The 27,281-nt window shown below is 46.5% G+C and overlaps 1 protein-coding gene across 19 annotated transcripts in view; it reads right to left on the reverse strand.

Moving 5' to 3' along the window:
* Window positions 1-27,281, reverse strand: part of EIF4G3 (eukaryotic translation initiation factor 4 gamma 3) — a 1,568,346-nt gene that overhangs the window by 364,042 nt on the left and 1,177,023 nt on the right. For all 19 annotated transcript variants that reach the window (XM_085608969.1, XM_085608978.1, XM_085608977.1 and 16 more), the window contains 2 exons: window positions 18,425-18,518; window positions 17,715-17,826 (listed from right to left, as the gene is read on the reverse strand). In XM_085608969.1, coding sequence (XP_085465095.1) covers window positions 17,715-17,826; window positions 18,425-18,518 — 206 coding nt within the window. The remainder of the gene's footprint in view (window positions 1-17,714; window positions 17,827-18,424; window positions 18,519-27,281) is intronic.

The raw sequence follows: 27,281 nt of genomic DNA on the forward strand, positions 1-27,281 counted from the left end.
TATGTTATTTATATTTTTATAGCGCACAGCTGCCCCAGCAAAGGGGCGTCCTGGCGCTATGACAGACACTATAACATAACACACAATAAAAGAAAAAGAAATTAAACAGACACGGAAAACAGGAAAGTTTTAATCGCCTGCCTGAAGGCGAGCAGGTCTTCAAGAGCTCGGATGTGTACCGGGAGCGAGTTCCATAAACCTGCCGCGAGCACCCTAAAGGAGCGGCCACCCATTCTGCTCAATTTAAAGCGTGGACAGACAGCCAGGTGAAGCCCCTCCGATCTCAAGGATCTCAAAGGAGTATAGGGCGTGAGTAGGTTGGCAAGTGCCGGCGGCGAAGAAGATTTCAAAATTTTAAAGGTCAGGCACAGCGCTTTGAACTGGATTCGCTGTCTGACCGGGAGCCAATGTAAGGCCGTGATGGTACCAGACACTGAGCAATGTCTAGGGAGGCCCACAATGGCCCGTGCCGCGGCATTTTGTACCATTTGGAGCCTAGAGGCCTCTGCTTGATTCACCCCTAACAGCAGTGAACTGCCGTAGTCCAGCCGAGATAGTATAGAGGCCTGGACCACAAGCTGTCTGGTAGGGGGATCAAAATACTTTAAAACCGGCCTTATTCCCCGCAGAATGCCATAGCACGTGGCAGCCACCTTCTTAGTGTGGTCCCTGAAGGTGAGCGCAGAGTCCAACCAGATGCCTAAATTTCTCACTCCAGAAGCTGGAATGGGAGTGACACCCAACTCTGAAGGCCACCACTGGTTACCCCATAGCTCAGCGTGCTTCCCTAGTACCAACACCTCTGTTTTGGTGGCATTTAACTGAAGGCAGTTGGTGCGAAGCCAGCTTGCTACTGCCATCAGACCCGCTCGGAATCTGGGGGCCTCCACCTCAGGGTCTCCACTAAGTGTCACCGCTAGCTGTGTGTCGTCCGCATATGAGGCCATCGTAAGACCCCACTGTTTGACGACACCAGCCAACGGTTTCACATAGAGGTTGAACATTGTAGGGCTCAACGAGGATCCCTGTGGTACCCCCAGCTCCAGGGGATAAGTGGCGGATTGGCCAGGTGGTATAGCCACTTTAAAGGATCGATCCGATAAAAAAGACCGAAACCACTGGAGGGCGAGATCAGTCACTCCCGCCTCCTGTAAGCGTTGGATCAGTATATGGTGGGACACAGTATCGAAGGCAGCGCTTAGATCTAATAGTAAAAGCGCTGCAGTACGGCCTGAGTCCAGTACCTGGCGAAGATGTTCCGTGATGTAGAGTAATGCCGTCTCGGTACTGTGTCCCGACCGGAAGCCGTTCTGACTGGGATCCAATATCTGGTTGCGAGCCAGATGCTCAGACAGAACAGAGTTGACGTGGGCTTCTGTTACTTTGGCAATCCAAGGCAACAGGGATATGGGTCGATAATTTTCTGGCAACCGGGGGTCAGAGTTGGCTTTTTTTAGTATAGGAGTGACCACTGCCTGTTTCCATGCCGTGGGTACCGTTCCGTTGGACAATGACATATTGATAAGATTCAATAAGGGGTCACGGCACAGTGGGGAAAGTGTGTTGATAAAGCCTGGCTGTAACGGGTCCGAGGGAGAACCTGACTTGACCCTGAGGCTAAGCCTGTCAAAGGTCTCAATAGTCAGTTCAGGTAGCATAGCAAGGGTCTCATATCCCATCGTATCGGGGACAGTAACCTCTCGGTTCTGGTGGAGTGTGTCAAAACCTTGGTAGATTTTTTTCACTTTCTCCACAAAAAAGGAGGCCAGCTTATCACAGTGGGAATCTGTGCAAATCACCTCTGAGGTGGATCTGTTTTTCATAAGATCCTTCAGTACCTTGAAGATCAGTTTTGATGGGTTAGGGCTGGTAGCAAATTCTTGAGCGTAAAATGCGGCTCGTGTTCTGCAAATAGCTCTATGGTAGAACTTCAGCTCAGTAAAGTACCGAGTTTTCACAGCAGGGTCATAGGATCTTCTCCATTCCCTCTCTGTTTTTCGGCAAGCTTTTTTCAGTTCTGCGAGTGACTCATTATACCAAGGACTAGGTGTTTTTGTCCGGCCTTTCGACCACCGTAGAGGTATAAGAGAGTCCAGGGCATCGGTGATCCAAGCGCAGAACTGTAGGTAACCTTGTTCCACATTAATAAAGGTGCTCAGAGGTTTCTGTTACAGTATGCTATAAAACTCTTCAAGCCTAAGCTTGTGCCAAAGCCTTTTTAGAATAGGTCTGTCCACAGCTATAAAAGGCTTATCGTGGACCGGACAAAAGGCTTCTACCAGCAGATGATCAGTCCACCCCATCAGCCTCGGATCTGACAACCTCACCCCATCAAGTGTGGAAAAGAAGGGGTCCAAAATATGGCTCTCTGAGTGGGTTGGAAGGGTGACGAGCTGAGTGAGTTGAAGAGCTTCAAGGTTCGCCAGCAGAGTGCTCACAGTAGTGGATGACCCATTATCAAAATGGATGTTAAGGTCCCCCACGATGTTGAAATTGGCACAACCAAGTGCTATAGGACTGACCATATCGGCCAGTGCGGACCTGAAGACAGAATCATTGCCGGGAGGACGGTAAATGAGCATACCACTGAAAGTGAATTGATGGGAAAAAGCGACTTTGAAAATAGCACTTTCACATGCAGGTAGTCCCGACGGTTTCCATTCAGCTGGAAAACAGGATTTGACTGCCATAGCAATACCACCTCCTCTTGTGGTCCTATTGGAAGTGAAGACGGTATAGTTCTGAGGGAATGCAAGATTCAATATGGCAGAATCCGAATCCTGAAGCCAGGTTTCTGTCATTAGAAAGACATCGGGGTCCTCTTTCTCAAGCAAATCATATATGGACAGGTGATGTTTTACCAGCGATCTAATGTTTAGACACCAAATACGAAGATCTCGAGATGCAACACACGTTCGCGTGACAGGAATAGCATCTTCCAAGGAACGGATTTTAGTAGGGCTCTTAAGTGACCAGCCTTTGCAGGCACAGCTGTAAGGGCCGACTAAAGGGTCCACAGGCTTACAAACACATCCTCTGGACCTTTGCCCTATGTACAGCAGCTCGGACCGTGTGTAAGACAACATACCTGCCAGAAGCGGCGAAGCAACACCGCGACGAGAACCAGAGCCTGCCCCGCCTCGCGCTGCCTCGACGCGGACGAGCGCAGACGGGCAGGACTCTGGCATGACTCCGGCTAAGCGACGGCGTCCTCACCTGCGCGTCCCGCTGCGCGGGAGAGGGGAGCTTTAAGTAGGCTCACCAATCCTAGCGCGAGGACGCTCCAAGATGGCGCCCGAAGCTACATTTACATCCCTACCCAAAATGGCGCCCACAGTGAACCACCCCCGAGATCCAGGCCCGCCAAAACGGCAGTGAGGGAGCCAATTATATGCGGAATGAGGAAGGGGGCAAGACCCTGCTAAAAACAGGGGAGAAGTGCAGCAAAGTAAAATAAAACAAAATCACAAAATCAGGAGTTTTAAAAAGCGAAGCGCCAGCAGCAGCGCCAGCAACAGCGAGTGCGCAATGGAATAAGCGTCTGTCAAGGCCGCCTCAAAACTGAGTCCGCCTTAAGTAGGCTCACCAATCCTAGCGCGAGCGCGAGGACGCTCCAAGATGGCGCCCGAAGCTACATTTACATCCCTACCCAAAATGGCGCCCACAGTGAACCACCCCCGAGATCCAGGCCCGCCAAAACGGCAGTGAGGGAGCCAATTATATGCGGAATGAGGAAGGGGGCAAGACCCTGCTAAAAACAGGGGAGAAGTGCAGCAAAGTAAAATAAAACAAAATCACAAAATCAGGAATTTTAAAAAGCGAAGCGCCAGCAGCAGCGCCAGCAACAGCGAGTGCGCAATAGAATAAGCGTCTGTCACGTATGTGACGCTGCTTTTGCTGCAGGCTCCATATGCCCTGTATTGTATGTGTCTGGAGATTAGCTCCCCAACCAGTGAACGATGAGTCTGCTGTTAGCACTATCTGTCGAACCGGTCTACGAAAGGCCGCCCTTTTGAAAGGTTTTGTGTATTCCACCACTGCAGAGAGCGATGGGTGCGGCTGTACACCAAGACTAGATCTGATAAGAGACCCTGAGCCTGGTTCCACTGACGTGCTAAGCACTCCTGAAGGAGACGCATGTTGAGCCTTGCGTTAGGGACTATTAGAATGCAAGATGCCATCATCCCTAGTAACTGCTTGAACACTCGAGCTAGCAATGAGTGTTGAGGCCGGATCTGACAGATTAAAGTTTGTATGTTGCGGATTCTGGCTGGATTGGGGTAGGCTAAAGTCTTTTGTCTATCTATTGTGGCTCCCACATATGCCTGTGTGTTGGATAGATGTAGCTGGGATTTGAAAAGATTTACTGTGAATCCAAGATCGTGGAGCAATTGCACTGTTTGGTGAGTGTGACGTAGGCAGCTTTTTTGCGAGCTGGCTTTTATGAGCCAGTCGTCCAAATATGGGAAGAAGTGAATGTGTTGTCTTCGAAGATGAGCTGTGACTACAGCCAGGCACTTGGTGAAAACCCTGGGTGCGGTAGTTACTCCGAATGGGAGCACCTTGGACCGATAGCGCTGGCCTGCTACTACGAACCTGAGGTATTTGCAGTGAGCAGGGTGTATTGGGATATGGAAATAGGCGTCTTTTAAGTTCAGAGTGGACAGAAAGTCGCCTTGTTGAAGGAGCGGTAGCACTTGCTAGAGTGTGACCATGTGAAAGTGGTCCAAATTAATGTATAGATTTAGTTCCCTGAGGTCTAGAATAGGCCTGAGCGAGCAGTCCTTCTTGGGAATTAAGAAGTACAGGGAGTATACCCCCTTGATATTTTAATGGGACTGGTTCTATCGCTCCTTTCTCCAACAGAGAGAACTTCTTTTGTTAGAAGGGTAAGATGTTCCTGTGACATTGCGTGTGATCTTGGAAGAATTTTAGGGGAGTGTTTGTAAGATGCAGGAAGTAACCATATTGGAGAGACGTCCCAGACAGGAGTGGAATGATCGGGGGTAGCGGAAGAGAGTCACTTTGGTTTTTGAGGGGGAGATGGTGTGGAGTTGCCTCTGCCTCTTCCCTTACCATTGTTTCCTCTCAAACCTTCTCTAAAATAGCCTCTTGATGAGAGCAATTGGTTGTGCCCTTGGTAACGTTGCCTGTGGTAACATCTTTGGTGCCACCCCTGTAAAAGGAGCGCCAAAAGGAAGCCCACCTCGCAGGTAACTGTAAAGCCCACATGGACTTTGGGACCTCAGTGTCCTTCATTTTTGCCAGTAAGGTGTCCACTGCTGGACCAAAGAGGTGTTCCTTATCAAAAGGTTGACTGAGAATGGAGGCCTGTACCTCAGGTTTGAAACCTGAAAGTCTCAACCATGCGTGTCTACGTAGCAGTACGCTGGTGTTTATTGAGCGCCCTGCTGTGTCTGCTGCTTCTAAGGCGCACTTGATGGAGGTATTGGTGATAGGTTTGCCCTCCTGGATAAGATCATTTGCCTTAGATTTTTGCTCATCAGGCAGAAATTGCACATGTTTTTCTAGCCCATCGTAATGAGCCCTATCATATCTGGCTAGCAAAGCCTGAACATTAGCAATGCGCCAGTGATTAGCTGATTGTGAGGCTACCCTTTTGCCAGAGGCATCAATAAACTTGGACTCCTTATCAGGAGGAGGGGCCTCACCTGTGGTCTGGTGGTTAGCTCACTTGCGAGCATTAGAAACCACAAGAGAGTCTAAGGGCAGCTGACCCTTTATATATTCAGGGTCAGTAGGAGCTGGCTTATATTTCTTCTCAACCCTGGGCATGATGATTCTTGCCCTAACAGGATCTTTAAAAACCTCATCTGTGTGCTCCAGCATCTCTTTAAACATTGGTAGTGTATGTGTAGTTTTCTGAGTGGAGCTTTAGGTCTCAAACAAGAAGTCCTCCTCTAAAGCCTCCTTATGTAGCACCACCCCATGGTAATGAGCAGCCCTATTAAAAAGCTCAATGTAGCCTATATTGTCGTCAGGTGGTGATGGCCTGGACGGGGATGAGTCGGGGTCAGTATCTGTGTGTGGGTAAGTATTATAATCCACCCCTGGGTCAACATCTTGTGGCCTGTCCTCATCTCCATCCCCATCCCCTTCATCCTGTAGTAGTGGTGGTGAATTAGTAGGTGTGATGAGTAATTGAGGATTAGTAGGTGAAGGAGTTGGCCCATAAGGTGGTGAAGGGTTTGTACCCACATTCCTTTTCTTCATGGGTATGTGGTGCTCATCCTGTTGGGCCAATTTCTTTTTTTCAATAACCAGTTCTTTTTGTTTCCGATACAAAGGAGTAACATCGGACTGAGGCTCTTTTGTCCGAGTCTTTTTGTCTTTACTTGCAGTTTTTGTCGTCAAATGTTTCGGCTCCGAACTCTTCGGTACAGAATAGTTAGGCTTCCGCAAAGAAGGCTTTGAAATCAAGGAGAGGGGGCTCTTAAAGTCAAAAGGCTGGAGCACCCAGAAGTATATGTATAAAAAAATGTACCTTTTGGCTATTGCTCAGCAATTACTATTATATCAAACAACACACTGACTCATGTATACACTTCCAAAACCCACTCTCCTCCAAGTTTGTATGAAGCACCAGTCGTGAACCAAAAGATAGTGTCAGATATAAAAAAAGGGATTTTTTATTTATCAATGCTAGTTCATAAAAAGGTATTTTATGTAGTAAACATCAATGCATACACAATTTAAAAATGATAAAATTACACACAGTATTTTTTCCAATTATAAAAATTACATATTCTTAAAACAAGGAGGACACAAATAGACAAACAATGTGTCATACAAATGTCAATTTGGATTTGAGGAAGACAGTGTTAGGCATGAATCCCTAATCCCTGACTTTCCCTAATTCTACCCAATTTAACACACACAAAACACAAGCGTCGACGCGTTTCGATGGCATTCACTTCATATAGAGCCACCTTTTTCAGGACATAAAATATTTTCTCCTTATTTGTTTATATTCAAGTCTGGTATCGAATATGCCGATACAAGAGTGTGCTGTCAAAGGTGTCTTGTCCCTAAGGGAGTACCTCTAAGGTCCTTCGTAGATGGCTGAAGGCTTATGACAGCTGCTTCCTATTTGTCACTATGCATTTTGGCACAATAGTCTTGAATCCATATACAAGGTATTATCCGGATGTAATCACGGTCCCTTATCTTGTCTGAGGGCGCGAATGTTCCCTAAGGATATACGTCCATATATCGCGTATCCTTGTTTTTTACCAGGGCAGATCTGTATTTTATCGTCTCCCGGGTAGTCTTCTCTTATCTAAAAGCTCGAATCCTCTCGGTGGTTATGGTGATTTTCGCGTATCCTTATTTTGTCTCGGTGAGAGTCTCTTTTTTGTCGTCTCCCGAGTAATCTCGCTTATCAGGGTTGTGTGTTCGTCCCTCCGAGAGCGTCTGTTTCTCAAACTTAAACAGAAGGAACATGGACCAGGACGTGCTTGGATTTCGGCTCGGGCCTGAATGGGGCTGGCTCGAGCCTGAGCCACAAGGCTTTTCTTTGTGTTTCAGCGCTGGGCCCGCGGGCGGGGTGCTTGAAATGGCAAAGAAATGACTGGAGCCTTTTTTGTCTTTGGTGGTTGGGGCAAGGGGGTTTCTGTACTCACGGTAAGCTGACCCGGTGTAACTTGCTCCTCTTCTTCCATGCTGGAGTCCACCTCGGGCACATTTTTCTCTTCCTCAGCTCCTTGAGGGTGTTTTTCTTCTCGGTACGAATCTTTGCCGAAGATGTCCGGTACAGAGCCGCCTTGGTGTTGCATCTCGTGACGTCGAGCCCGACGGTCACAAAGCGTCTACTTTGATCGAAACAAATGACACGCGTCGCAGTCTTTCTCGTCGTGTTCCGGTGACAAACAGAGATTGCACACTTTGTGCAGGTCGGTGCACGGACACTTGGCGCGACACCCGGGACAGAGCTTGAATGGAGTCCGTTCCATTGACTGCTACCGAGCCCAACCCCGGTAGGCCCAACGGCCCCACACGAGTTTTCCGATCGAAGATCTTTAAGTGGAAACGATACCCGGAGAATGAGAAACGCGATCGAGAAACAATACCGTAGAGGGTAGTGGATTGCGCGTAGAAGGGAACCCGAGAAACGGTGCCGAACCGGAGCGCAGCAATTCACATCCGAACCTGATGGCGGAAAAAAACCAATCTAACAATGAATTCAATGCCCATGCACACTATCACCGAAAGGAGGAGTCACCTAGCTCGTGACTGGAAAATACTTTTTCGAACAAAAATAAAGTGCAAATATCCGACCCAACACTAGATGGCAGGCTATGCACAGCATGTGATCTACAGCTCACAAGCCTCAAACATATTTCTTCCTTACAGACAACAGTTTGGGGCAGATACATATATTATGTATAAGGGATTCGGCTGCAGAGCCACTGAGATGATAGGCTGTATTTCCTATAAGAACTAGGTTCCATTTACCTTCAAACTCCCAGATCGAACCGTAGAACAGTCTGAATCTTAAAAATGTCTTTTTTACATGGCCTGGGAAGTTTAGTCCTAGATATTCTTGGCTCTGTGCAGTGTAAGTGTCAATCACTAAGTCCATGTGCTTATATTTTGCGGCTTGTGTCAGATCTAAGGCCCCCTGCTTAATAGTAAACGTATCGCGGATAAAGTTTTTACTTACCTTTGAATAGATACCCAAGCAATACCATCCCCGGAGGGACAGCGGAAAAGTTTAGACCAAGAAATCCTGCAGGGCAGATCGGTAAAAAAGGCAGGCCCTGCGGACCTGACTGTCCAGGCAGTAGTGCTTGGTAAACATGTGCAACCATGCAAAAAGGGGCACTTTTTTACACGTTTTCCTACACCAAAGTACTCTGATCTCCAACTCTCCCAGATGGGCGCCCCATCCCAGGAGCGACACATATATCACTACTGTGTGGTCTGGTTGGGGAAGGGAGAGGGGTCTGCCTCTGACATAATCACGGTTGGTCAGCCACCACTGCAGGTCCTGTGCAGTTCCCTACGAGATCTGGAACGTGTCAAAGTTTCCCCTGATGCTGCGCTCAATGGAACTTCAGGTCCCACTGCAGAGTCTGCATATGTCATCTGCTACTAGGATGCAGGAGACCATGAGGCCCAGCACACTTAGAGTCATTCTCATTGAAATCCAGGCTAGAGGCTGTAACATCGGTATCATAGCCTGAATATCCTGGACTCTCCGCTCGTGTGGAAAGGCATGAAATTGCACTGTGTCCAGAACAACTCTGATGAAAGGAAGCATCAGAGACAGAGTCAGGTGTGACTTTGGCACGTTGATAGTGAACCCCAGCGATTGCAGGAGGTTCACCGTAGTATGGAGGTGGGACGCGACAGCCTAGGCTGATCCCGCCTTCAACAGCCAGTTGTCGAGATAGGAGAAGACAGGCACCACTGATCTGCGCAGATGAGTGGCAACCATCACCATCACCTTGGTGAACAACCGAGGAGCGCTGGTAAGGCCAAAGATGAGCATGGGGAACTGAAAGTGCTTGTGGCCTTCCATAAACCGCAGGAAGCACCAATGAGCAGGCAGGTTTGGAATGTGAAAATAGGCGTCCTGCAAGTCCAACAATACCATCCAGTTTCCTAGGTCCAAGGCAGACAAGAGCCTGAGCCAGAGTGAGCATCTTGAACTTTTTCATTTTGAGGAAATAGTGGAGGGCTTGGAGATATAGGATAGGGCAAAGACTGTTGTCCTTTTCCGGGACTAGAAAGTAGCGAGAATAAAAACCACAGCCTACTTCTGGTGCCGGAACCCTCTTTGGCTCCCATGGCCAAGAGAGTCAAGACTTTCTCCTGATGTAAAGTCAGGTGATCCTCGGTTTGCCGGTCGTGAGATGGAGGCATGGAGAGAGGGGTAGTTTCGAAGGGGATGGAGTAGCCCCTATGGACTATCTGGAGAACTCGATTTGGGAAAAAGGGGGTGGTGATGGACAGAGTTTCTGAATGATGCAGAATACTCTTACCAAGTCAAGAGATCATGGTTTTAATCCATCACCGTTTTTTAGCTCACTGCACCATCCCAGCTCAGAACCTGGCTACATGCAAATTAGTCTGTACCTGTCCCAGTGCATGATGGGAACAGGGCAAACCAAACTACCAAGCCAATTCTTATACTGGGAAGGAAACAAGCTTCCGGGGACCGGTTTCTGGCATCACAGCCATCGTCGGCCCGGCTTGCCTGAATCCTGATGGTGCAATGAGCAAGGGACTCACGTCTGAGCATACCCTCCCACACTGAGTGTGGATAAATTCGATTTGGGAAAAAGGGGGTGGTGATGGACAGAGTTTCTGAATGATGCAGAATACTCTTACCAAGTCAAGAGATCATGGTTTTAATCCATCACCGTTTTTTAGCTCACTGCACCATCCCAGCTCAGAACCTGGCTACATGCAAATTAGTCTGTACCTGTCCCAGTGCATGATGGGAACAGGGCAAACCAAACTACCAAGCCTATTCTTATACTGGGAAGGAAACAAGCTTCCGGGGACCGGTTTCTGGCATCACAGCCTTCGTCGGCCCGGCTTGCCTGAATCCTGATGGTGCAATGAGCAAGGGACTCACGTCTGAGCATACCCTCCCACACTGAGTGTGGATAAATTCGATTTGGGAAAAAGGGGGTGGTGATGGACAGAGTTTCTGAATGATGCAGAATACTCTTACCAAGTCAAGAGATCATGGTTTTAATCCATCACCGTATTTTAGCTCACTGCACCATCCCAGCTCAGAATACTTGTATCCTCTGCATGCTGTGTGTTGCAAAATGTTATTTCAGGCAACAAACTCTGGGCCAGTTTTTAGACCTGGTGGCTTCCTGCATATACATAGCTCAGTGTACTCATATGAGAACTGTTCAATGTGGGGTGGTAATACCAACAATTTAATTTTGATATAGAATAGAGCAGATTTCTATTAGAGGAGCAATTATTTTCTGAGACCTGTCCATGTGTGCAACCTCGAAGAATGACATGTTTCAACGTTCCTATGAGCAGGCTGAATACATCCCTTTGATCAACAGTCAGACAGGAGTGTCCTTCTAAAGATTGAATTAAACATATTTAATTAGCTCATTGCCATTTCAGAGAAAGTATTTTTGGAAAATTGGCCAAAAATGGGTTCTGGTCTGAAAATAACTTTGCAAAAACTGGTTTTAAAATGCTTTTTATTGAAATCTGTAGAAGCTGCTTTCTAGCTATCAAATCACTCATTCCCATTTTTAAAGATCTGTCTATAGCCTATAAACAATGCCAAATTGACAAAAACAGGTTTGTTATAATCATATCAGGTTTTACCAATATGGTTAAAAAGCAAACTGTATCACTATTTTCTTTTATTAGCTGTAAGGATAGCTTTGTTCCATTGCTTGAAGTGTTAACCCCGGCTCCCCTCTGGCCAACCTGGGACCCCCCCCCTTCAAAATGTTTGGGTCTAGTTACTCCCCTGCTGTACTCACATGCCGAAGTTAATTGCCAAGCAGTATGGGATAACCACGAAAAAGAGCGCAGTAAAGAAATAAATAATAGAGGGGTTTATTTGGGAAAATATGGTTTGTATAATTTATATATTTATGTATACATATATATATTTATATATATACACACACAGTCACTGAAAAAAACAAAGGTTGAAGTTATATTATAGTTAGGTGAAAATGTCATTGACAACACATTTTAAATTACATGCACAGTTTATCAATAATGCCATTTCAGATGTTGCAATGATTTTATCAATCATGTCATAGATCATCTCATGAGTGATGCTATATGTCCGTAATCAGCAGTGTTTTTCTTTTTTAGTTTATAACATTACGCTATAAGGTTTTGTTAATCATAGGTTACATTTCTTTCCTTTGGAGCCCACTTGGGCGATGCAAGACATGATATTAAGGTATGCAGAATATTGCTGACTTTGTATTGCAATTGCTTGAAACTTTGAAAAGTTGCATGTACTGCGTTTAAGTTTTAAACCTTTGAAAATGTTGCTGTATTTATGAAAGCACTTATTTTCACGATTGAATGCATCAAATGTCAGTTTGCACTGCTTATAGCCATCTTGTGATCAAGACAATTTGTTTGCCGAAGCGAATTGAGTGTTTTTTTTTCAGTATTACAAAGTATTTTTGGTGAAAACATTCTGTTGGAGTGTCTTGTGTTGGAAACCAGTGGGAGTCTTTGGTATTTGGTTCTGGTCTCACACCCGATCCAGCACCGCTGCCAAGAAGACGAAGGTCATCGAGTAGGCCAGCAAAGCACAACTCTCCAAGTTCATAGAAGCCAATCACCTCCTAGACTCATCTCAATCCGGTTTCCGAAGCAACCACAGCACGAGACTGCCTTCCTCGCCGCCACCAAGGACATCCAAGCCCTCCAAGACCGGGGAGAAACAGCAGCCTTCTCCTCCTAGACCTCTCGGACGTCTTCAACACCGTTTCCAACCGCAACCTAAGCAAGAGACTCCACAACGCCGGCATCCGCGACAAAGCCCTGGACTGGATCCGTCCCTTACTCACAGGTCGAACACAGCGAGTCAGACTACCTCCGTTCCTTCCAGAACCCACGGAGATCGGTTGCAGACACGTACACACAGCTGCGCTCGCTGCCATAGTCAGAAACCACGGACTCAACATAGTCTCATACGCCGACGACACCCAGCTGATCCTCTCCCTCACCAACGAGCCCACAATCGCCAGAAACAACTTCCATGAGGGGATGAAGGCCGTCACCACCTGGATGAGAGACAGCTGCCTCAAGCTCAACTCAAACAAGACTGAAGTTCTCATCCTGGGGCCCAACACCTCCGCTTGGGAAGACTCCTAGTGGCTGCTGCGTTAGGCCCCCCCGACCTTTTCCCACGGACCACGCACGAAACCTATGCATCATACTTGACTGGTCACTCACTATGAACCGTCAGATCAATGCTGTCTCCTCATCATGCTTCCACACTCATTGTCGGCTTTGAAAGACCTGCAGATGAATCCACACTGAGGTCAGAAAGACGGTCGTCCATGCACTCATCAGCAGCAGACTCGAATACAGCAACACACTCTACGCAGACGTCACCCAGAAACTTCTCCGGAAACTACAAAACATTCAAAACGTCGCACCCAGACAGGTCCTCACTATCCACAGCCATATCTCTGAACACCTACAAGAACTCCAGTGGCTCCCAGCCAACAAGAGTCAACGTCAAGCTCATCACACGCCTACTAAGCCCTCCACGATGCCGAACCAGCATACCTGAACCACCGCCTCTCATTCCACGTACCCACCAGACACCTCCCCTCCGCCCAACTGGCGCTGGCCACTGTACCTCGGATCCGAACCAGGACCACAGGAAGATCCTTCTCCTACCTTGCCGCCAAAACCTGGAACACCCTACCTCTCCACCTTAGGCTATCCTCGTCGCTGACCCCATTCAGGAAGGATCTCAAGACCTGGCTCTTCAACTGACCCTCAGCTCCCTATTGGACTTGCAGCCCGCCACTCCCCTCCAGGCGCCTTGAGATCCACACAGGTTACTGGTCGTGCTTTACAAGTGCAGATTGATTGATAATCTGAATTTGCTTTAATTTGTTCAGCCTTTACCCTGATTAATGGTACTACGCTGGAGTGAAGTTGATGAATTGCCTTGGTGAACGCTGAATGCAGGCAAGCTTGGGCCCAGAGAAATCGAACGTGGGTTGGAGAACGAATGCTTGGCATTTTTGAACTGGGGTAAGTTAAAATTTTAAATTTCTAGGCTCCCTTTTTCAATAATGATCAAGCTGTGGAGCCCATATATTTGATTTTAGCCTTTGCTGATAAGTGCATCGTGGTTTGAAGGAAATGGTGGCTTTATTTACATTTGAGGCATCCAGACGATTTCAGCACACCCATCCATTAGATGTGGATTAAAATATAATGGCGGCAATGATGGAAAATAAGCATAGGGAGGCTGCTGATAAGTTGTTTGATTTACATACATTGGATCCTCATTCTGTAGGAGACACAGCTGACTCAGGATCATGTATTGCTCTATCCAAGAACAATTGTGGGACAAAGTTTAAAAGCTATATAGAAAATAACTGTCTAAATGGTGGGAAGCTGTTTTGTTGCTGTAATATATTTAGTGGAAGAACCGCGAAGGGACTAAAAATCTTCACTGTTCCAACCTACCTAAACTCCGATTGTGACATTTTGGAGGAGTGGGCGTTAAACTCACATGAATGCTCACTCACTATGTTGCGTATATTGGTTAAATACGTGTGGAAAGACAAGAGTATAATTATGGCTGAGACTGAATCAGTAATTACAGAATTAAGAAAGATTGTGAATCAGAAAGAACATGATACGTGAATGGAGAAGTTATTGAATAAAATGGAGACATTGGAGGAAGAAGACAAATTGAAAAAACAAGGGAAGTTCTACCGGGATTATGGGGATTATTTTAATGGTCAAGTGTTGAATTTATCCCAAAAACATGATGCACAAAGGAAAGAGGAGAAATTTGTGAGCAACTCAGCTTATAAAGGGGTAGGCAGGAGTATCTTTTGTACCAGAGGACAATGTGGAAATGCAGCAGAAAGAGTCTGGAGAGGGCAGTAGAGCAGCTGACAGTGATACATCAGCGAGTTTGAAAATGTCTGGACCAGAAAATATATTTTTAAGGAATTTCAGCTATTGACAAGGAGCCAGTTAAAACTTCAGCCATATCGAGGCTCAGCAAGAGGACGAGAAAGAAGAGGTGGAAGCAGAAAAGATATAAGGAAAATCGGAAAAGACAAAGGCTCAGTGGGAGTAAAGACAAGAGCGCAGTTATCACAAATATGATAAGTCGGACATCAATGTGGTAAATTTATCTGATTTGACTCTTTCTAAAATGCATATTGACGTACTTTCTCTAGGTTTATCTTTTCCCTCACTTCTAATTTGGACTATACCCAAAGTTGTATTGAGCTCTTCAATTTCACCAGAAAAATGGGTTGAATTGAAAAATACAAATGTGATTAGGGGTGATAGTGTAATAAAATCACCCTCAAATATAAATATTGGGGATCATGAGCTGCTGCACACGCTCTGTTAATTGGAAGAAAATGTCAAGAGTAATGAGAATCCAATATTAAATTTTGACTTGAGCTGACCAAAGTCTGTGTTTCTGCCTACTATGCCTTCTGACAAAATTGATGTATTTGAAAAGTGTGTAATTAAAGATGTGAGAAAACTTGAACAGCCATATGTCTCAGCCTTTGTGAAGGTTGTATTTTCCTTATGTTTCTTTTCCTCATAAAGTATTCAACTGCTTTTAGACCAGTTTTATGTTTGATCGATGTATATTGCGACACTGACCATGACACTGAACATGACCAAAAAGTGCTTGAACAAAATATTTTTGTTGAATCACCAAATGTTTCTGCAAACTTGCTGGACTGTGATGAGTTTCCTTCTCTCTCCAAGTTATGCCAATCTTACATTGGGCTGGTGGGAGAGAGCAGTACCACGGAGTGAAGAGAATAACCACACTTAGGAAGGTTGTACTTTGGCTAAGGTATATAGACAACACTTTTATAATTTGGAACAGATCTAGCGAAGAGTTTCCAACAAATATCAACATTTCTAAACGTCAATGAGTGTGGTTTAAGATTCAAATGTAACATGAGCGAGACTTCTAGATGTGATGGTCTATATAAAAAACAACACTTTAGAAACCACACTATACAGAAAACCTACAGTGACACAGTATGCTACATGGTAAAAGCTTCCATCCAAGAACATTCATAAAAAGCATACCATATGGAGAGTTCTTGAGGGTAAGATGCAACTGCTCAAATGAATTGGAGAACCAGTTTAAATATATCAAACATAGATTCTGCAAGAGAGGATATCCTTGGAAATATATTAAACAAGCAGCAGAGAGAGCCAAATCAGTAGCTCGCACATAAACCTTGGTTCAGAACAGGAAAAATGATACAGCACAAACAAGAGAATAACATCAGAATAATACCTACATACAGTGAGGAAAGTAAAGAAATTTACAAAATCTTTAATAGAAATTGGAATCTCTTAAGTAAAGACTCTGATATAGGCCACGAAGTTGGATCAAGACCAAATATCACATACAGAAAGGTATCGTCTCAAAGACAAGCTGATCAGAAGTCACTTAAACAATACACAGAGATATACATGGTTAGATAAAGAAAATAATGGGTTTACTAAGCGCAATAAATGCAAGGCTTGCAAAACTAGAAGAAACACCTAAGAAATCAGAGATTGCTGGGTGTGAAAGTATGAGAATTCAACACTAGTAGATACTCTTTTCAAGTGATTGAGGGCTCTCCAGGAGCTAGGAATTTGAGATATTTCCTGTGGTTTTCCTTGGCCATTTGAGCTTTGGAACGGTAAAATCTCAGTCTGAAATTGGCTACAAAAATAATTTGACGATCCCGTAATCACTGAGTTACACTGCTGTTGGCTCTGAAATGTTTGTTTTGGACGTCATGACGGTATTATGTTACAATTTCTATACAAAAAAAGGATTGCATTGTTGCAAAGTCTGTAGGAACTTTGTGGTGTAGGTGTTCTCTTCTGCTTTTTAGTAAACTCTTATGTACTTGGTGTCACTAGATGTTCATTACCAAATTATATAACATGTATGCACATTTGTCTGTCAGGACGGAGCCCTAGTAGCATACTCATGGATACCTTGTTCACAACAGGACAGGCGTAACCTGTCTACTTCAGATATCTGCCTCATCGATCAATCTGCTGATGGAAGTTAAGCAATAATAATAATCTTTCCTTTCCACAAAGTGTCTGATGCATTTCCTCTATGCTTGCTCCAAATGTTCAGAATTAGTTTCATTTCCTTTTAATGGAGATGGTAATATCTACCAAGAAGTGCAATACAGTCTGTTATTCTACGATTCTTGTAGTTTCCACCTGCTACTCCCTTCATTTAGAGCACATACATCAGTGGCATGCCAATTAAATGATTATCTTCAGAGCTGTGTGAACCACCGGGAAAATCTACACATGCATGGCTCCCTTAATTATATATACACACATTACGTAGATTATTTTAAAACTATGTTCTGCACAGGCAAAATATTTTTTGCCGTCTGTATGTAAAAGCATTTATATGTATAAATCTTTTTAACCTGCATCGGTATCTCGTTCCGAAGTCTATAATAAATATTGGTATTTGGCATTACATCAGACCAATCTTCAACTCAGAATAGATTGCATAGTTTTTGCATTGAGGCTGATGGAGATAATCTAGTGCCCTTTTGGTTTGCTTTCAAAGTTTGTTTTTGCAACCTCTGTAGAATGGGGGGGGGGGGGGGGGGTATGGGGGGATCTGGAGGCCATTCACTGGTTAAAATTTTGGTAGAGAGCAGGCCAATTTTTCAGCCTGAAATTTCAATCTCTTTTTTTCTAGGTCGTCAACATCTTAAGACATTCCAAAATTCAACTGCAATAAACATTAAATAAACAGATTATGAAGAATTATTATAACACCCTTCTTTTATAGTACGAACGAATCACCAGTCTTCAACACCATGGCATTGTGTACACCAGGTCATTCTTTCCAAATCTGAAATTGACATGTCATGATCTTACAACTTAGGAGACACTATATTTCTCGAACACAATTGCTTCAAACATCCACTAAGGAAACAAGAAAAAAAAGACCTCACCTTATTAAAGCCCTTCGTGAATCAAATTCTGGGGTTGCAGATCCTGGAGAACTAGAAGATGGTGGCTGCTGTAATGCTGAAAATCTGTTTGTGGCACCAGGTCGAAGGGACTCTGTAAATGATTTTCAGGAATTTGTATAGTTAGTCCCAAAAAAAAAAAATAGTGACTCCACATTGTTTATACTTTACATGTTCGCTGTCTGCATGGAACATATTTTGCTGTTAAAGTTGTAAACAGGTGTCAATAAGAAGAGACAAAGTTAAGGTAGCTAACCAAAGAACTTTTTTCTGGAGCTAGTATATAGTCACCTTTACTCAATTCTTGGGCCCAAATGCTTCAATGCACCACAATTGTAATCAGAAAAAACATTTCCAACAACGGCGACAGCTACAAAGCTCTGCTAATGCAACTCAGTCCTGAATTGGTGAAACTAGCAATGGTATTTCAGTAAGGAAGTGAATGGACCACAATCCTGCCATCAGGCATTCTAGATAATGTTATACTGGCCCCCTACAGGTATCTGTGCGTTCTATTCCAGAACCTCCTGCGAGCCCACCTACATAGTTTAGGTTTACTTCCACTCACTTGAGTGATAATCTAGAACTATAGGCAATTATTAGTATGGTCAACAACACATGATACCACCCTGCAGCCCTTTTTTTCTGTTTTGCCCTTCAGTAAGAGTGAATACATAGTTTTCTTTACTTACCAGGATCACCCACTTTGACACCACCACTGCTCCCCTTTCCCCAGCTGTCGAACTGAGCTTTGGGCACAAGCTGGATTTTGTCATCTATAGTGGTCTACAAGACAAGACACACAAAGTAGTCAGCGGGATTTCAATGCTGAATTATGTCTAGGCAGTATTTCCTACCTCCATCCTTTACAATGACCAACAAACAACATGTCTAATGAATCTGACTGTGCATCCAATTGTGGATCTATGCCACATGCTGGGTTTTTTCATACAGAGATTAAGAAATATTGGAAATATTGGTGATTCTTAGGATTCATCAAATTTTAATGAATGCCTTTGGTGGTAGAACTGTAGTCCAAGTTCTCTCTACTGAAATTCTTCAATCCAACCAAGTAATGTCTCCATATTACCATTTCACAGGAAGCAATGATCAGAAAGGCCTTGATAATGTTACCAAAAGGCCACCAATAGGTCAACAAAATTGGAGCTGCACCATTGTCCACACATTAATTGTTCACAATGGGAATGAAATTATTACAACGGTCATTGGGTACAAAGCCTGTAAACAACATTCTGTCCTAAACATGGTTGCATTTGCTTCATCTTAGTATTCTAACTGTACAAGTTCCATGCAAACAGTAATTTTGAGACAAGTCTTTTTTTAACCATCTCTCTTAATTTAGAGTCAAACATTGGGAGAAAGGCATTCAGTTTACCCAATATTTAAGCTATCTGATTGAGGAAAGAGCACAATGACCAAATAACACTCCACCCCCTAGACAGGATTAGCACGATGTGTTCAAATAGTAAACAATGGTTGATCAACAAAGTTTGAAAAGACAGGTCTCACTTCATCCGCCTCCCACACAGTGCTAAGATTTTCGTAAGATAATAGATGCAGTGTCCTCAAGCGAGGTGAACTCGTCCCTGGGGGGTGAAGTTATAGATGTGATGGAGGGAGGCACCGAGATTGGCAGGACACCAGCGACTCCAATATCAGTTGGGAAGAGTTCTGTGGAATTAAGAGGGTCGCAGCTAGACGCTCCATAGCTGCAAATACAAGGCATCAATGGACGGGGGTTCTTTCTTCCAAAAAAGAAGGCAAGGTCTTCTTAGGTGCACTTAGGCAACTCCACATCAAAAGGTGATCTTGTAAGCCAGTGCATTGAAGGCTTAATATTATAAAGGAGAATTTAGTGAGCAAAGGGTAGCCCAAGATTGACTTCTTACTCATAGCCTATGTGGAGAGCAAAGTCGAGGACCCTGTCGGACCGTGAGGGTCGCCCAAAGCTCCACCCCCATAGTGGTGGAAGGCTACTGCCTTTACCAGGAGTTAAGTTGCACAAACGCGGTGCTGAAAAGTAGGAATGAAAAGTATTTTTTCACCCAGGCCCTCGTCAGCAGCAGGCTGGACTACGGAAACGCCCTCTACGCAGGAGCCTCGGCCAAACTACTGAAACGACTTCAACGCATTCAAAACGCCTCTGCACGCCTGACCCTCGACATCCCCCGCCACAGCCACATCACACCCCACCTGAGAGACCTGTACTGGCTCCCCGTCAATAAGAGGATCACCTTCAAGCTCCTCACCCACGCACGCAAGGCACTTCACAACACCAGACCAGCATACCTCAGACGACTCGGCTTCTACACCCCCAACCGCTAGCTTCGCTCCGCCGCCCTCGCCACCGTCCCCAGCATCAGGAAGAGTGACCTCCGGCGGCAGATCGTTCTCCCACCTCACCGCCAAGACCTGGAACACCCTCCCCATCCTCCTACGGCAGACCTAGGACCTGCTGACCTTCAGAAGACTCCTCAAGACGAGGATATTCGAGCAGTAGCAGCATTCCCCCCCCCCCACCCCCACCCCCTTGAGACCCTCACGGGTGAGAAGTGCGCTTTACAAATGTTCTGATTGATTGACCTGTTTCACTGGAGTGAGGCCTACAAGCCAACTCATGTAAAGATCTGCAGCTGTGTGCTTAACTCACTGCTGGCCTGCATCAAGTTAATATGTAGTGCTGTGTGTATGTGAGCCTGTCAATCGTACAATACATGGAATGGAAGACTCTGGGTTCCATTTTGAGAGACCCTGGGCTGACTGGAGGAGCATGAGGAGGTACAGGATTTCCCCCATGCAGATGTGTAGATTGCTGCATTCCCAACAGCTGAACACATGTTGGAGGAAGAAAGATCCAGGTTCTTCAGTACAGTTCAAAGGGTGCTCTTTGATTCTGAGAAAGGTCACTGGGAAGGGGGCCTGGGCACATTTTAGGAAGGAGATTGGGCTGATAATCATAAAGAGTAGGGATGGGAGACTGGGGTAACCTTTTGAAGTACCTATCACTGTAACCGACATCCAGGTGTGAACCTCTAGTCACTCCCATTGCCTGTGTTGTGAGGTTATCAGATTTGAAGTAGCTCCTTCCATTACCGACTGATTTCCAGAGTAAGGGAAGAACAGAGGACTGGGCACTACAAAGGGAAGCAAACCACCAGCATACACGTCAAAGGCTCAGACCCCAAATCACATTTGGTGTCTGGAAATAGACTATAGGAAGGCAAGCTTGAGATCCAAACAATTATCAACTGTCAAGCAGCCATTCGATCTGTATGTCAAAGAGGAGAAGCTCTGCAAAACTTCAACCTCTGACCTGGACTTGGGACTAAGGTCTGCCAGTCTCACAGCTGGGTGAGGGGACATCACCCAGAGAAATCCAAGACCACCTAGCCTGGTGCACCAGTGCCTTCCTGCTTGTCAAGATCAGTGAGGCCTGTGAGGTAAGGAGAATGCATGGAGGGACCAAGGTCCAGTGTGGGATCCTGGTGAGTGGATTCCATAGTGAGGTATGAGGAAGTGGCTGCTTCACCAATCGGGCCAGATAGCAGATTAAAGTAGAAGATCCTGTATGCCAGAGGGGACCGCCGGGAAGAACAAGTTACTTACCTTTGGTAACGATATATCTGTAAGAAACATAGGTTAGTTATAGATTCCTTACCTTAGAATTAACCCCAGACTGGATCCGGAAAGCTATTTCGTCAGCAGTACCCCTGCGCGAGGGAAGGTGGTGTCGGTCGACTCCGCGTTCCTTGTTGGCGTCGTGGTCCCTGGGATGATGTTGCGGTAGCTACATAGACGCTGCCCTCGCGTGCTAACGTAATTTCTGTACACGACTTTCCACGCCAGAAATGCAGAGCCAAGCAAGACACTGACCACTGGTGCACAAAACTAGGGCCCTGAAAGAAAGTCCTTAACCCTAGAAGTCAGTTCGCAGAACAGGGAGGATGGGTGGGGCGGTGAGGAATCTATAACTAACCTATGTTTCTTACAGATGTATCGTTATCGAAGGTAAGTAACTTGTTCATCTGAAAGAAAGTTAGTTATAGATTCCTTACCTTAGATTAGATACCCCAGCAATACCAACCCCGAAGGTGGGTCTTGCAACTAAGTTCACACCAGAAAGTCCTGGAGAACAGAACGGCCAAAGAAGCCGTCTCTTCAGACTTGGCTGTCCAGGCAGTAGTGTTTGGTGAACGTGTGCAACGATGTCTACGTAGCTACCGGACAGATGTCACTTAGGGGGACTCCTCGTCCCAAAGCATTGGTAGCTGCCGTCGCCCTGGTGGAATGGGCGAGCAGTCCCACTGGAGGCTCCTTCTTTGCCAGAGAATAGCAGGCTTTGATGCACAGAACGACCCACCTGGAGATGGACCGTTTGTGCACAGCCCGACCTTTCTTAGCGCCCACGTAACCAACAAAGAGCTGGGCGTCCACCCGAAATTATTTGGTACGATCCAAGTAGAATAAAGTCCACGTTTTGGATCCAGACGGTGGAGCCTCTCTTCCTCTTTTGAAGGATGCGGAAAGAAAGTGGGCCAAGTGATGGTTTGGCCAATGTGGAAAAAAGTAACCACCTTGGGAAGAAAGGAAGGTCTAGTTCTGAGAACGACCTTGTCCGGGTGGACAGCCAGAAAGAGAGACTTGGAATAAAGAGCTTGTAGCTCATTCACCCTGCGCGCAGAGGTGATGGCCACCAGAAAGGCAGTTTTCAAAGTAAGAAGCCTAAGAGGACAGTTATGTAGCGGCTCAAAGGGAGAGCACATAAGTTAGGTAAGGACAAAGTTCAAGTCCCACTGAGGCATTACGAAGGGAACAGGAGGAAAGAGATGAGTAATGCTCTTAAGGAAGCCATTTACAACAGGGGACTTGAAAAGAGAAGGCTGATCAGGAAGCCCTAGAAGGCTGAAATGGCTGAGAAATAGCCCCTAAGAGGTCCCAGAGCAGAGCCCTGCTGGGCCAAAGAAAGGAGGAACAAGAGAACCTCAGAAAGAGGGGCAGAAAGGGGATCCACAGCCTTGCTGTGCACCATGCCACAAATTTGTTCCATCTGCAGGCGTATGTCATCTTAGCGGAGGGACGCCTGGCTGCCAAGCTAACATCGCAGACTTCGGGAGGCAGATCAAACGACGTCAACTGCCACCGCTCAATCTCCACGCAAGGAGGTGGAGGCTGGAGAGGTTCGGGTGGAGGACCGTCCCCTGCTGCTGCGACAAAAGAGCCTTCCGAAGAGACAGTCTGATCGAAGGATTGATGGCCATGTTGAGCAGCTCGGGATACCAGACTCTTCGCGCCCAGTCTGCAGCCACAAGAATGACTTGGGCCCGGTCGCGCTTGATCTTCTTCAGCACTCTGGGCAGAAGTGGTATAGGCAGAAAGGCATGTAGAAGACCACAACTCCACCCATGCCGAAAAGAGTTGCGTAGCGAGTGTGGCCTTGGAAATTCCAACAAACGAGTTACTTACATTCGGTAACGATGTATCTGGTTGAGATATGGTCTAGCCGCAGATTCCTTTACTTAGAATATCCCCAGGCCCGAGACTGGATCCGGAAAACTTTCCGCAGCAGCAGCTCTGCGCGCCAGAGGCGGTGCCGCACGGCTCCGCTCTGACGTCGTCCACGGACATGACATCAGCAGAGCCATATATGCCCCTTCCCAGAGCACAGATGTCAGTTTTCGTCGGAGAAACGTTCCCGCGCAGCAACGCGGAGCCACCACCAAAAAACTGTTAGACTATGGGAACAGTGTGCGAAAATGACGAAAAACCGCACCATAAAGGAAAGTGCCAGGCACGGTATATTGGAAACTAGTAAAGGGAAAGAGCAGAACACCGCTCTGAGAAGCAACCCCGCAAAAGTGAAAGCCAACCACCCTGGGAGGAAAATGAAGAGGTAAACAACATCATGGCGGATGACAGAAAGTCCGTAACCTTAATTTATAACCGTGAAGGACAAGAAGTCTGGAACATAGGAGCTAGGACAATTGACCACAAGACTTAACCAGAAAGAGACGTCGTATCCCCAATAAGAGATTCAAAAATGTGGCAGAGCCAATAGACCTCAAACCAATGGAGCACAGGGGTGGTAAGATACCCCAAGGCGATAAAGAAAGGGAGAGCGGGGGGCGGGAAAAAACACGAATAGAACCCACACTGTACAACCCAGGGCGTAGGGTTGGAAAGGATACATGACACAGGAGCATACCGTCCAATTACAAAAATGGGCAGAGTAGAGCTATGAAAGCAGAATGAAGCATTCTGTGTGGGAGTGAAGTGAAAGCGTCACCCTGCAGAAGGATCAAGCCACCCGAAGGGAGGCGAGCTTAGAAAGCCCGACCTGAAAAGGTCCTCGCAGAACGAGGAGAGCGGGCGTTAAGGAATCTGAGGCTAGACTGTCTCTAACCAGATACATCGTTACCACAGGTAAGTAACTCGTTCATCTGATTGAGACGTCTAGTCGCAGATTCCTTAACTTAGAATAGATACCAAAGCCATACCCATAGAGGAGGCGGGTCTGCGACTGAACCCCACAAAGTTCTAGAGAGAACTTGGCCATCAATAAAGTGACTAAAACAGTGCCGTCAATCATGTAATGAAGCACAGTGGGGACTGTAATGTCAGCGCAGCCAACTCCTAGACCATGAAGCTCAGAACAGAGCGGAGAACAATGGAAGGCAAAGGTACCACAAGCCGACAAGAACAGCACAAAAGCCCCTTTTGTGTATAATGGGTTGAGAGAGGGAAAACCCAGAGCCAGAATGCGCGTGCTGGAGCAAGAGTTCACAACTTCGAAGAGGGAAGATGAACCAAGCCTAGGGCCCGAGGGATCCGTAGGATCCAAGGTGTCAGCAAAAAGCGATTAGTGGTCGACCAGGCAAATCAGTGGAAAAAACACTGTTGAACCTGTGCCTGCAAGATACAGGGGGCAACGAAGGCAAAAGGCGGACTCCTGCCCAGCAAGTGCCGGTATGGAACAAGAAAATGCATACTAAATATGCTGGAGTTAAAAGGAATCTAATGACACCACCAGAAGTGGAACTGGACCTAGGGTGTGAAAGATCCACCAGATCTAATCTGTTGCCTGTAAGCAAAACCCAGAAAGATGGCAACTGGCATGACAGAAGGCGCACACCGGCCCAGTATGTAGAATACCGGAAGAATCACTTTTCAAGCTGCATCAGCTAGATACATGTGACAACATTGGCAGGCAACTAATCCATGGCCAGAAGGTCGGTAGTAAAATAGAAGACACACAAAGACATAGGCGGTCTGTTACAACCGGCGAAAGGGCCAATGGCACACAGCCTAGCGCCAAAGTAGGAGCGACACTAAGACATCGAAGCATACCGGAAGGCACCAAAGCACATCGTGTGGACGTTGGAACCACACGAAGAAAGGAAAGACCTCCTGCAGGGTAGCGTGAGCAGCTCAGATGCGCACAACATCAATAGGGCCACGGCCCAAAAGGGGAACCAGGCAATCGAGCACCACATAGAGGTGGAGGCACAAGCAGACCGGGTCAGCAACCATGGACACTGCATGAAGGAAAGAGCAACATCCCCCCCCCCCCCTCCCCCTTGCTCGGGAAGAACCACGTCCCCAGACACTGGAAACAGCCAGGATCAATGGAAGTGCCCCGGACCACAAGGAGCAAGTATTCCGAAGAACTACGCCCCATGAAAAATCACAGTATGATCCAAGCAGAAGGGTGGAAACACCTGTGCAGGGCAGCAGGGAAAGTGGAAAAAAAATGCTGTAGGAGAATTGGTGAGAAAAGAGGCCACATACAGCAGAGAGATAAATGCTAAGCTAGTACCATGGAGGACGAGCCCAATATGGGCTGTGTGTCCAACTTTGTGCTAATAGTACTAAACATTGCTGAACAGCTGCGGAGACGGGGTGAGCCGTAAAAACAAGGACAGAAGCACTACATACAAGCGGAATCAAAGGCACCCGAAGTGCGACAGTGCGATGCTAATGAACAAGTTACTTACCTTCGGTAACGATATATCTGTAAGAAACATTAGTTAGTTAGATTCCTCACCTTAGAATATCCCCAGGCGTCAGGCTGGATCCGGAAAGATTTGCGACAGCAATACCCGCGTCGCTAGGCGTCGTCTGCGGCTCCGCGTCAGTCGTCGGCGTCGTGCGCAGGGATGACGTCGGAGTACTTAGAAGCCGCCCTCGTGCGCTGACGTCAGTTCTTGTACATAGCTTTCCGCGCCAGGAACGCAGAGCCATGCAAGAGACCGACACTGGTGCCATAACATTCTAGGGCCCTGAAAGGGATAACCTCAACCCTAGATATCGGTTCGCAGAACGGGGAGGATGGGTGGGTCGGTGAGGAATTTAACTAACTAATGTTTCTTACAGATATTTCGTTACCGAAGGTAAGTAACTTGTTAATCTGAAAGAAACACGTTAGTTAGGTTCCTCACCTTAGAATAGATACCCCAGCAATACCAACCCCGGTGGTGGGTCTGCGAACCAAGATCACACCAGAAAGTCCTGGAGAACAGAACGGCCAAAGAAGCAGTCTCTCCGGACTTGGCTGTCCAGGCAATAATGTTTAGCAAACGTGTGCAGCGAGGCCCACGTTGCTGCCTGACAGATGTCCTGCAAGGGGACTCCCCGGCAAAGGGCAGTTGTCGCCGCTGTGGCCCGAGTGGAATGGGCCCTCAGCCCTACAGGAGTTTCCTTTTTAGCCAAGGAGTAACAAGCTTTGATGCACAAAACTTCCCACCGAGAGATGGTCCGCTTGTGCACCGCCCGTCCCTTCTTAGCGCCCACGTAGCCAACAAAGAGTTGGTCGTCCACACGGAACTGCTTGGTGCGGTCCAAATAAAAGAACAGCGCCCGTTTTGGGTCCAGACGGTGGAGCCTCTCTTCCCCTTTCGAAGGATGCGGAAAGAAGGTGGGCAACGTAACAGACTGCCCGATGTGAAAGGCAGTTACCACCTTAGGGAGAAAGGAAGGACGAATCCTGAAAACAACTTTGCCCGGATGGACAGAAAGAAAAGGAGGCTTAGAAGAGAGAGCCTGGAGCTCACTCACCCTTCTAGCAGAGGTGATGGCTACCAGGAAAGCAGTCTTAAGCGTCAAGAGACGAAGGGGACAATTATGAAGTGGCTCAAAGGGAGAGCACATCAGAAACGTCAAAACCAGATTCAAATCCCACTGAGGCATTACGAAAGGGACGGGAGGAAACATGTGAGTAATGCCCTTAAAGAAGCGAAAAACAATAGGGGATTTGAAAAGAGAAGACTGATCAGGAAGCTGCACGAAAGCAGAAATAGCAGAGAGATAACCTTTTAGGGTGCCCAGAGCAGAATCCTGCTGGGCCAAAGAAAGAAGAAAGAGGAGAACCTCAGAAAGAGGGGCGGAAAGGGGATCCACAGCCTTTGCTGTGCACCATGCCACAAATTTGTTCCACCTGCAGGCGTATACCGATTTTGTGGAGGGACGCCTGGCTGCCAGAATCACATCACAGACTTCAGGAGGCAAGTCAAATGGCATCAACTGTCGCCGTTC

The sequence above is a fragment of the Triturus cristatus genome, chromosome 1_2 (assembly GCF_964204655.1).
Source record: "Triturus cristatus chromosome 1_2, aTriCri1.1, whole genome shotgun sequence".
In the NCBI taxonomy this organism is placed as follows: Eukaryota; Metazoa; Chordata; class Amphibia; order Caudata; family Salamandridae; genus Triturus; species Triturus cristatus.